Source organism: Pholis gunnellus, assembly GCF_910591455.1.
Source record: "Pholis gunnellus genome assembly, chromosome: 3".
NCBI lineage: Eukaryota > Metazoa > Chordata > Actinopteri > Perciformes > Pholidae > Pholis > Pholis gunnellus.
The window spans coordinates 21,754,662-21,767,249 of NC_136529.1; the positions used below are offsets into that span (position 1 = coordinate 21,754,662).

Below are 12,588 nucleotides of genomic sequence, written 5' to 3' on the forward strand. Positions count from 1 at the left end.
GGTGAGACTCGGTGAGTAAACAGTTTGGGAAAACCCTCACATGACGAAGTCTGTAAAAATGTAGCCATGAAGAAAGCGGTAAAACGGTGGCTCATGCTGAAGACCAAAACACAGCCAAGCATTCATTTCAAGAGCATGTCATGTGCCTGCTACCAAATGTCTGGTCAGGCCTAGGAGAGCAAATGTCACCCTGCCTTCCACAAACGCCGCCACGCACCATCCCCTTGTATGTTTGTACACATGCATGTACATGTCTGTGTGTTTGGGTGTGTATTCAGGCGAGGGCAGCGCTGGGAGTCGCTGGTCTGGCAGACTGCTGTATTATTTTTGGGAGGCCTGCTCCTTCCCTCTGGAGGGCCTCATTGAAGAGCGCTGGCGCTCTCCGTCTCCCCCTCTCAGGCTCCGGGAGTCCGGCCAAGCCCGGGCCGAGCAGGCTTGCTGGCTGCAGCAGCACGCAACCCGCTGAAGCTCACGGCCCAGCACCCACAAGCACTGTGCTGCACACAGATGGCTAGACTGCTTATTGGCAGTCAAGCGTTACATTTTCACTGGTGTTCAGCAAGTGGATCAGGGGGGATCCCACCCCCTCTCTCTGAAAACAGACACTCAGTCCTGTCTCCATGTGTGTGCAGCCAGTTAGTTTTGTGGGTGCTACGATGTAGCATAAGCTGACGAGGCAGTGCTACACTGGATAACAAAACAGCACCTATATAGGTCCCTGGATAAATATTATTTCTAATTTGATCAACCCCTGGGAAACCCCAGCAGATGAACCTCCACAGCAGTCCAGCAGATGTGAGCAGGGTGGAAAGTTCAGGGAGGGGTAGCTGTCGCTTTTAGCTTGGACCGTTTTTTAATGGGATGGTTTGTGTTGTGGGTGTGTGAGGGTATGCCGAACTCAGTGATGATGACCTCCAATTGGCCCTAATCGAGCAGACTCATTAGTGGCTGGCTCTGTTCAAAGTTTCTTCAGCCCCTTTTTTTTATTTTACTGTAATCGTCCAAATGGTAGGGCGAGACAGATGGAGCAATGTGGAGAGAGAAAAATGGAGAGTGAAAGACAAACAGAACAAATGGGAGATCAGAAAGAGAGAAAAAAAAAAGATAAACAAAGGGAAGGAGAACGAAAGAGTACGAGATGAGGGAGTAACAGAGCCTGCTTCCTGGCAGCCTCAGCTGCGTGCACATCTGTGTGAGAAGGGTCTGAGCAGACCCCCACGTGTTTGCTCAGGTCGCCTGATTGCCTTTCCTTCCTCCTCTCTCTCTCTCTCTCTCTCTCCCACTAAAGACCCGCTGTCCTTCCTCTCACTCCAATCACCACAGCCAAGAGAGAGAGAGAGAGAGAGGGCTACTCCAGCAGACACAGGGAGCGAGGGCGAGGACTGCACTCATGACTCAGTGTTTGTCACATACAAATTCAAAAATAAAAATTGGCTGTTAGAGATGTTTTTCAAAAAAGAGACCGTGCATGGGATATATTGGTTAAAAATTGGTGAATTGGGGTTTGTGTTTGTTTTATTCCCCCAGTGTGTGTGTGTGTGTGTGTGTGTGTGTGTGTGTGTGTGTGTGCATGAGCATGTGGGTGTGTGCATATGTATGACTGTGTGTGACTCCGCTGGAGTCTGCTGTCTGGGTACAATGGTCCAGCCCGGGGCCTCAGCTCCACAAAGAGGCCTTCTCTTAACACGCCATCACAGATAGAGGAGGAGCCTGACCAAAGCATTACCACGCTCAAGGGATCACAGAGCTTCCCTTGATGCATCTGATATCCCCTTGTGATTTTAATAATCAAGCACTCTTCATTAAAAGCAGCGTTTAGTCTTATGCCTGTATGTTTGTGTGTAGAAGAATGATGGAGACAGACTGAACTTACGAGGCAGTGACAGATCTTACTTTAGTATTAAACTTTATTTTCCTTTATTTCCTTTACTTTTGTAAGATGGAAAAAAATGATAAAAACGTACAGCTTAGGGACTTTTCATCTAAGATAGGTCAGTGTTTTTCTTTACGTAATAACTATGACATTTAAAGGACCAGTGTGTCGGATTAAGTGGCATCTAGCGGTGAGGTCACAGACTGCAACCAACTGAATACCCGTCCTCCGCCCACGCCTCCTTTTACAAGTGTGTCGGAACGCTACGGTGACCTTTTAGGTAAAAAAACATGAGAGGCTCATGCTAGAGCCAGTGTTCGGTTTGTCCGTTCTGGGCTACTGTAGAAACATGCCGGACTCCTTGAAGAGGACCTGCTCCCTATGTAGATATAAATGCTTCATTCTAAGCCAAGGAAAAAAATAACGATTCTTACTTTCAGGTAGTTGTACACTAATGAAAACATAGTTATGAATATGATATTCCATTTCGGCCAAATGATCCCCGGAAATCCGACACACTGGACCTTTTTAAATCATCGTTTTCCATGTGTCTTTGACGAAAGCTTAAAGAGGGAAAATAAATTATCGTAGCAATAATTATAACATCAAATATAACAACAATAATAGCAATCAAGCATTTATAAACACTCTATTTACTGTGTATTTTTTCCATAAAAGTCCATTATTAAAAACAGGTGGTGAGCGATGTGGTGGTGTACAATCCAGCATGTGAGGGGAGCACTGGTTTGTGGGTACTGTAGTCTGCGTCTGACTGGTTCCGTAACAGAGGTGCACGGGTGCTGTCGCTGTCAGCCAGTCTCTGGACCTCCAGCGCTGAAGGGTTTGTCTGTTCACGGCAGTTATGGACGACAGCCTGGGGATGGACAGGGTGCACGTATCTCAGTGTATAATGAGATGAGGCCGTGAGGTGAAAACAGCGTTTCTTTTTAGGACCTCTCGTGAGTCTCCTGTTACAGGGTCATGGAGAGGTGGGTACCAAAGTGACTTAGTAAAAATAAGCAAATAGAATGACAAGCGTCTCCATTCACTCCATTCCTGCAAGCTTCAGTCACCAAGGGACCAAGAAACCCCTCATCATATTAGCTTCTTCACAGAGTTCGCTAAATTCCTGCTTCGCAGCGTCCCATCAGTGAGCTCAGGAATGACGCGACATTCAGTCATCAAGTCCAACTGAAAGTCTCTCCCCTCCAACCGCTGTACACGATGCAACGTAGTCTGCTCAGCTTACGACGTGATGTGGAAGGCCATTTAGTGTTAATGGCGGCGTGGTGGCTCCTACAGGCGGAGGAGTTTTGGGGCCTGGAAGGGGCCTCAGTGACTCAGGGGCTCAGCCCAGACCGGCGAGCGATTGGAGTGGTGGGGGTGACCGAATGAAGGATGAATGGGCGTGGGAGTGGGCAGCATGTGTCCCGTGTGGCTGAAGGGGGGCAGGTGACCCATGTGGGTCATGTGGCTGGTGAGGCCGGGTGCTCCGCCGAAGTGGGAAACCTTGTCCTGCATGCACTTCGATAGCTCGTCAAAGCCGTCCCCTGCTCGCTTGTTCCGCTTGGACTTGCTGGACATCTTGCGGTTGCGTGTCTGGATGCCTTCTTTCTTCATGGTCAGGGGTCTGTTGACCTGTGGAGAACCGCACATTAGCTCAGGGCACGCCAGACAAAAGCCTCACTGACAGTGTGAATACTATACATTATAGTGGTGGAGGTTTATTTTGCAGCCCAACTCTGGCTCATAATTTAAAATGTCACCAGAAAAATATGTCACATACTGCATTTCCTGTTAGGATTTGCATGCCTTTGTTTCACAGTAGCCCAATACTAAGAAGTACACCATGTGTTAAATAACTGCTATTAATAATGAGCATCTGTTTTGCATATATAGCTGCAAGTCTGGGGCGTTTCTTGGGGGCTTTTGTCTAATTTCAAACAGAACAGTCCTGGTCAATATGAATACATGGGGATGAGGGCCTGGCTGGAGCTGAAAGGAGCAGCCTCAGACAAATCCTCATCAGTGTAACCGACGCCGTTACACTGAATGACAGTCCCACCCTGCAGCCTCTCCGGGGAGTAACGCCCCCCATTGAAACAACAACGGATTAATAAAAAAAAAAAGACAACCGGTGGGTTCTGCTCCACGGGGTGAGCAGGCTTTGCCTCGACACTCTCACAGTTTCTCTGCTCCTAAATCGATACGAGCTGTCCGCCCACTTGACCAGTTAACGACCAGCGGGCCTATTCTTCCTCCTCCTCCTCCCCCCCGAAACCCTGCACTTGAGTGCAAGTTTTTTTTTTTTTAAAGGCTACTTACATTGTGCAGTTTATAGTAAAGGCCGCAGGCGTTACACACCGGGTCGCCGTTCCCGTTGCGCCTCCACAGGGTGGTGATGGTGGTCTGGCAGTTTGCACAGCAGGTGCCTGCACGTCTAGCGGCGGACTGAGGGAAGCAGAGAGAAAAATATACATCGTGAATACTGACCCATTCACACGTGGAGGTCAGCGCGGACACCGAGCAGCACAAACAACACGTAGGTGCCCAAATGTCACGGCTCTTTAGACACCCATACAAGTTGAATCATTTAACATGTATTGTTATTAAAGCCACTGCACTGAAATCGCATGCAGTGCATTTAGTGTTTTCTGCCTCAGCACAAAATCAATAAGAGACGGAAAGTTTTTTTCTTAAATCAAACTGTGGGTTTCCGTGAGACCGCAGAACCATGTGCAGAAATAGCATCAAAAGAAGCGACACGCAGACCGAAAACACATAATTCCCGTTGAATCAATTGCATGTATGCAGACCGCTACACCATGATCACGTTTTCTAATTTGCGCTATAAGTCATGGGGACAGTTTTGGTTGGCCAACAGAATGCCTGATTCTGTACACGCCTGCCGCTGATTATCATTTTCTAATAAATTACAAATAAATATGCTGGTATTAACAGGTTCAAATTAAGCACTTGCGTAAACCCTCTATCCTGATCCAGGGAAACTGGGCTACAAGTCGCATAAGACCCGTGTCCTGCCTGGCAATGCGCTCCTGCGTCCATTGCGGATCAATTCTTCACACATAATAAGAAACATTAGCTTTACATGCAAGCAGCCTCCGGCTCTTCGCTTTGCAGGCAGCATCCAGGTTTTTCCTGTTAATTAATTTCAGGTGGACTCGTTGCTATTGACCTGGAGAGCAGCAACAACAACCCCTGGTCTTTCTTAGGCGAAATAAAATATGTAACCTATATCTTTTTAAATAAAAAGCCGCTGCGCTTTTAAGACCGTTCCACATGCGCATCGAGAATGATCAACAAGGGAAGAACATAAATCCATTTATTTTCCAATCCCCGCCCCTCACGGTCTGTCTCTTCACACATAAGCGGCTCCTCCAGTGTTGTGATAATCTCTTTACAGTATATGTCAGTCTGGCCACAGAGAATGCAGCGCGCTGGTTGAGGGCGGAAACAGCCGGGAGCCTGACTTCCTTATCTGGGCCGGACAGATATCCGGATAGGAAACAACTGGATGCCCCTTTGAACACAAACTCTGAAAAACACTTGAGCTGAAAATGCAAAAGCTACAACCATATGGGCCGAGCCAGTGGAAAATGTAATGGGCTTTTTTTACATTAGCAGGAACGACATGGAGCTGGTCAAGGGGACAACACGAAGAAATATATAAATATATATTAGATCCATAATAAGGTTTTAAAAGTAGACAATTTATTGGCGAGTCAAATGATCTGCTGATCGTTATCGTAGACGCAATCTTAGCCCAGACCACTTTTTATGAATGTTTATAGGTTGTTCCAGCTGTAAAGTTTGTATTTATATTTTAAATATCAATTTTAGAGCCAGTAATTCATTTTTACTAATTTAGCCATTATTATTATTAGTGGGATTTAGTATTATTTGTGACTATGTTGCAGATAATTTATATTATTTACCAATACTTATAAATGTAAAAATGGCATGTGTATCTTTTTTTCTACGAGCCAGTTTAAAAATGTAAAAAACGTATTGTTATTGTATTTTTTAGACACCAACTGAATAAGCACCGACCACTTAAGTATAAAAGAAAAGAAAATTCTGCTGAACAATAAAGGATTCAGGAGTTACTGTAAAATAAGAATACAGCCTATTAAAATATTTAGCCATGGTGCACTCTTGTTTGAGAGTAAATGTTTTAAAAGATATTTAAAATACATGGGTTTATAAATTGAGAATTGAAAGCCACGAAATGAATTGACTATGGTGCAAAGAAATGTGTCCAGCTTCAGTAGGGTTAATGCCAGAAGTGGCTGTGCAGTGGTACATCCACTACAAGAATGTTATGTGTCCATGCTGCTTTTCATTTACTCAAGCTTGGTGTTAACTAAAGCAGCATGGGCAATGGTATCAGTAACAGTATCAGAAGTACCAGCAATAATGATAGCAGGAACAATGCAATAGTAGCAGTATTGTAACAGGCCATGAAGGCGGATCATTGGGGGGCGAGAGGGACAAACAATTCCAGGAAGATCATAGGGAAAATATAACTTTCCTGGAATTGTGCTACCGGCATCGGCTTTGTCCTCATATTTGGGTGCCCTCTCTCAGAGTGAAGCGATGGCGTGGGGAGTATAGGACTCACCAGTCTACGTTTGGGCTTGATGAGTGGTCGGTTCTGGCCGTTCATCTTGTGGTACAGTCCGCAGGCGTTGCACAGGTAGTGGCCGGTGCCGTCTCTTCGCCACAGAGGGGTGGAGGTGGCACCGCAGTTTACACATTCACGGCCCTCTGGATATAGTTCAGAAGGAGGAGAAAAGAAGAAATTTTATATAATTAAAAAATTCACTGTCCATTAGAAGCAACACATAGCAGCTGTCCAGACCCAATCAGGCAACAATATGGTGCCGTGGGACCCTAGATGGCCCTGTAATATGAAGTCAAAATCTGTCTCATGATGGTGACAATGTCCATATGCAGGTGTACCAAGTGTGCGCGGCTGTCATGGACACAGACACCTCTATGTAAACCGATCCAGAGTGGGGAGGCCAGAAACCGCCAGAACATGTCCAGAGGTGTCCGACACGAAGAATGAGAAACGCCATCAAATTAGGACTACGTTATTCATGAGCTCAGTGGGCACCCATGAGAGGAAACATACGTGTGTGGTGATGGTATTAGATGTGGCGGGCAGTGTTGCAAACTTGGACCAGTTGGCTGCAATTAATAACATAGAAATTGTTTTCAGTCCAACATTTTGATGAAGTTTCTATTATTCTTAAAAAGTGACTGGATGTGAACTAGATCTCCTGTGCATACTTGGGTTTTATATAAAAAAGCTGTTTTTTTAGTTATTCCCTCGTGCTCTCCTCTCCCTTTCAGGTTTGACTGACTTCAAACAGCCTGTTGCTAAACCGACCGATTCATTTAATTCAAGTATCCCTCTCTCCCTAGAGCATCATCTCATTATTCCTGTTATAATGCCAGCGACACCCACAGTCCCACCCTCGCTCTACAATGGAATCTGACCTGAGCAAAAAGCTATGTTCCTTTTGAAATGCATCTCGCCGCTTTCTTTTAGTTTTGTACCTCCCTTCTCTTCCTCTTAAAGCGTTTCGCAGGTTAGGCAACCACATTAAAGCGGGTTCATTAACGCTTAAAATATGCATCAGCAATGACTGATGTATTTATGTGTTATGCAATGTTTAGTGTTGAAATAAGAAGCAAAAAAGAGAAGCTCTGTGTGAAAAGGTAGTGTAGAGAGAGCCACACTACTGAAATGTCATTGTGGCATTTTGCGCAACAATCCATCACCATTACTGGCACATGGACATCGACTTTGATAGATAAGAGCCTTTTTAATGCCGTAGCTGAAATGTTTGTGTTGCCGATTCAGGCGCAGTCTGGCCAGCTTCTTTTAAATGTCACAGTGTTACGTTTCTCTTGCTACAACAGCTCACGTTCACTCAGATTATCAGCCGGCGAGCATCGCCCAGGTGTATTAAAAAGCAAGAGATGACAATATCGATTATTACACAGCTACATTTGGAGCGACGTGTTAGCCTAAAACAATCTATGATGTTTCTCCATTATTATTTTTTTGGTCCATTATTTCAACAGCTGGAACAATGTAGGAAAATCACAGAGTCATTACCAGACTGAGTTTGTTTTTTAAAATGTCTGCACATTAATGTCTAATGTCTAAATATTCCTCTATCTATCTAATATTACTATTAATAACACATGCAGTCTATTGAACCAGGTGCATTAATTATATATATATATATATATTTTTTTTGATGATGTACATTTTAATCAGCATACTCAATGCACTATATTCTCCAAATTGTGAAGTTATGCATATAAGTGTTGTTAAGTTACACTTTTATCTAAACAGGTCTACTGTGGACATGTTGCCTCCACTTCATGTCGGTGCTCTGGGCCAAGGCCATGCTTAAAAACACAAACAGCAGGGCTCTGTCGCCTGTGCTTTGTTAGGACTATGAGAGCTGTGGGCGGGGGGTGGAGGTCGTGATTTGTTCACTTGGAGGTATACAGGATATGGCAGGAGCCAGGGCGTCGTGACTCCTTCGTTTTTTAAGTGCAATAAAGGCCACGTTTAAAAGAAAACAAGTCTATGGCACGAAGAAGAAGACAATTCGACTGCTGAACATGAACGTAAAACTATTTAAATCGATGTAAAGTCTTCGTGAACGATACATATAAAGAAAGGGTTATTGTATAATCTCTGGTGAAACTACAATCATTCCGTTTTATTTTATACGTCAGACATATATATGAATAATTGGTTAATTTAATTAGCTGTAATCCCACTTTCCTTTCTTTGAAGTTGCCCACAGAAACTTTTAATCATGCGCACAAGGACCCTATATTGAGCATGTAGCCTGGTAAATAGTTGACCCCGATTAATCTGATGAGTTTCATTTGAGGTTGATTCCCCACTAAGGAGACGCCTTTTAAGTGGATGCGGCTTTGTAAGTGGCGAGGAGTGCGATGGAACAAAAGATAAGACTTGCCAGGACGGTTTCTAAAACGGACAGACGGGTCCGATATGGAAATTATCTCTCTTTGTGTCAGTGACCCACTGGATCAACAAGTGGTGTCTAAAGTGGCTTCAGCATTAACAATAATAATTATGAAATGAATACAGTTTTTTTTTTAAACACTCGCATATATTCCAATATGGGGCCCATACGTATATATAAACGAAATGTACAACAGTAGCAGAATACCTATTACATGGTGACAAACACGTATCTGCTGATGATTGATCGGGTAAACTATAGTGTGTAGCCTAATGCTTCACTGCTCGGCTGAATCCACCATAACCATTTAATTAGGCCTTATCAGTTCGATCTGCCATCTGACGCGAGGGAGAAACGCACGAGACTCACCTGAGCTCGACCGAGCCTTGCTCTTGCATTTGGGCGTAAAGCTGGAGGAGGAACCGCCGAGCAGGCTGCCGGGGTGGAAGAGACTGCCGCTGTACTCGTGGGGCGTATGCAGAGGGTACGCAGGGTAGGTCGGGATCGGGTGGTGCGTGGCAAGGCCCTGGCCGTTCATCGAGGCCAGGCCGCTGCGGAGCGGACTACAGCTTTCCATCTTCATGCCGTCCGTCAGCTGCACTTGGTACTTGATCGACTCCTTCTCGTCCATTCTGGTCGAGCTGGAGGTCGGAGAGGTAGGGCCGGGGTCCGGGGACACGTCTTTCGGAGGGGTAGGGGGGAAGCTGTAGAGGTGCGCGTTGGAGTGGGACACCGTGAGCGACGAGACCGGTGCCGTGCCGGTGCTGCTGCTGCAGGGGTAGCCGGAGCTGGCGGGGTGCAGGCCGGGTTTGCTGAAGTGGCTGACCGCCCATGCGTTGTGGTGGTGGGCCGCGGAAAGGGCAGCTTTCCCGGGGTCTAGCCAGGGAATACCGGGGCTGTGGATAAGGTGTGGTCGACAAACCTGGTTCCCAGTGAGGCGAGCTGAAATCCAAATATAGTATTTAATGTGATTTTTTTTTTTAAAACGCCTCTTTGACACACTCTTGTCACTAGTTTGCAAAACAGAAAGACCTTTATCTTACCTGCTAAATACACAGAATTACTTGAGTCCGACATTTAGATCCAGATGAAGATAAAAAAAATATTTTTGTTAATTTGAAATTAGATTTTTTTCCCCCTCACAATTAAAATTAGTTTCCAGTTGCCTTGCACGTCGTATCTTAGATTGAATCGATAAATACCTATTTACACCAGACAACACATACAAGTAGCTTCTCGCCAGGACTGTATCTTATCGCCTGCAGCTCCCGGACTAAAGATTGTTATAAGTAAATTTGCGGTTTTTATTTTATATCCAGGAAGTGCCTCTCTCTCTTTTTCTCTCTCTCTACCTCCAGAAACCCCTGCCCCAACAGAGAGGGGTTAAATGACATACTTCCCTTTCCTCTGGCTGTCATTTGCTAGAAATTCCTTTTATGTTGGTGAATTGGCCCGTGAAGTCTAGATGGATTTTTTTTTTAAAGCAAATTACTGCACATTGCATGCATTGTTCAATTTAAAGTTTCCGTACTAAATTAATATACATATTCCAGAGCCACACACACACATATGAGCATATAATGTATAAAGCTCTATTTAGTCTTTGATGGATTATACTAACATTTAAATAAGGCATTAATAACATGTACATTTTTCAAACCAGTCCTATTTTCTCATCACACTCGTCAGCTTAATTGTAAACTTGTGCGCATCTTACCGTGTGCTTGGCTGTAAGTGACCCTTGCCCGGGAGTTGGTGTAGTAGGGGTTCCCTTGAGAGTCCAAGTGGTTCAGAAACATGTCAACTTCGTCCTGGGGCAGTAAAGGCGCCATGGGCTCCATGTAGTTGTGGCTCAGACTGTGGTGGTGAGAGTCCGGGTGCTGGCCGTTCAGCACTGCGTGATGATGCGCCATCCACCGAGACTGATCGGCCGCTGCGACCTCCATGGTCCTCTCCTTTGAAGGCGTCGGTCTGTGCGTCGGGCTACTTTTAGGCTATGTTTACCTCCAAGTGGAAGTTAAATCCTCCTCACAATATAGTTCCTGAGCTGTGAAAGTCTCGGCTGTGTGTTTATTTACTTCAGAAATAGAATCCTTAAATAACCCGGTCTCCGTTCTCCTCCGTTTAACCTGCAATGAGACGAAAACAAAATGTTAATTTAGCCAATGAACACCGTGGCCGCTCCACCTCTCCTTCCATGCAAATAGGAGGCGTCCTTTATAAATACATGTTTCTTATCGAATCATAGCAGTTGACACGTGAAATAAACGTTGCACATTTTAGGTTCCTAATGATTAAAGGCTAAAAAGAACGTCAGTCTCAATGTCGAAGCATTGCATCCCGTCCCCGCACAAAGTTTAAAAAATCACAAATGTTTCCTTTAGATACCTGTTGCAATTCCGATCAGCTGACTGCGAATACAGCTTGTGTAAACCTCTTGATCCATGCAGCGCTCGGGCTCATTAATGAGATGTGTCGCAGACTGATGCGGCTGGCGCCAGTAAATTCCCATATCAAGCCACATGGGGCGGGGCTTCGGTCTGAGCCAATCACAACCAGCCCTGCCACAATTGGCTCGCTGCATCCCTGCTCTGCTCTCCTTTCAATTTCCATGTCCCTGCTCCGACAAAACTAAAAGACTTATCAATCAGCAGTGTAATTTCTCGGGGGTCTTTCTCTCTCATGAAGCTCACACTGAATGAGCAATCGGTCCCCGATAATCTGCTTTTTTTTAGCGCCAGTTATAAGCCTAAAGACAGACATCTAACATGAGGGGAAATTCAGTCTGCACAATATATGGCTTACAAGGCCTATTATAATAGTGCAGAAAGCGTAATCGGATGTAAATCGCCTTCATAAAATATATTAATATCTGAATATATTTGAAGACTTTTGACTGACGTTAACTTTTCACACCCACTTGTAAAATGTTGCTGATTGAGCCTCGCATCACCGACAATAATTGTAGGAGTTGGTTTTTCCATGCTGCTGTTATGTAAATAAACAGAGTTTTCAGCACCTCTAAAAGCAACACAGTCGATTTATGACCCCGAAATTGCCCCCATTGTTGGGAGCGCCTAATTGTCTTTAATTAGTAGCAGGGCATTCCTCCTGTGAAAACAGTGTTTTTTGTCTCGAGGACAGAGCAATCAAACGATGCAGTTTGCATACGAATGGCGCCTCTTTTCTCTTGATGGCACCAGGGATGGGCGTAAGGCCTCACCTACGAAAACCAGTTGGTCACCATCAGCGTCTCTTGACACCGTCATGCAGAACTCAACAATACAAATCAAAACCGAAATCAAACCCGCAAACACAGGCGTGTTAATTCATTCATTTTCAGTATCGTCATTATTATTATTATTTGCTGCCTTTAAGATACACAAGCAAGTTTCTGCCAGTCTGAATTAAGGGGAGAAAATGATGGTGAAGATTGTATAGGCCAAATAAAACTACGAACACAAAGTTATTCTATTCCATTCTAATTTTAGAATTACGGTGCGCGCGTAAAATGATTAGTACGTGCGCACAGATCCATGCCTGTTTCCATAAAGATATAGGCCTACTTGCTGTGTGTGTGTGTGTGTGTGTGTGTGTGTGTGTGTGTGTGTGTGTGTGTGTGTGTGTGTGTGTGTGTGTGTGTGTGTGTGTGTGTGTGTGTGTGCGCGCGCG

The 12,588-nt window shown here is 44.9% G+C and overlaps 1 protein-coding gene across 1 annotated transcript; it reads right to left on the bottom strand.

Annotated features, from left to right (window-relative positions):
• Window positions 1-3,205: 3,205 nt before the first annotated feature.
• Window positions 3,206-10,862, bottom strand: gata2a (GATA binding protein 2a; the record flags this gene model as incomplete). Its single annotated transcript, XM_079186106.1, has 5 exons — window positions 3,206-3,511; window positions 4,199-4,324; window positions 6,516-6,661; window positions 9,286-9,858; window positions 10,634-10,862. 5 exons carry the CDS (start codon window positions 10,860-10,862, stop codon window positions 3,206-3,208), a joined length of 1,380 nt encoding a protein of 459 aa, XP_079042232.1.
• Window positions 10,863-12,588: the final 1,726 nt, after the last annotated feature.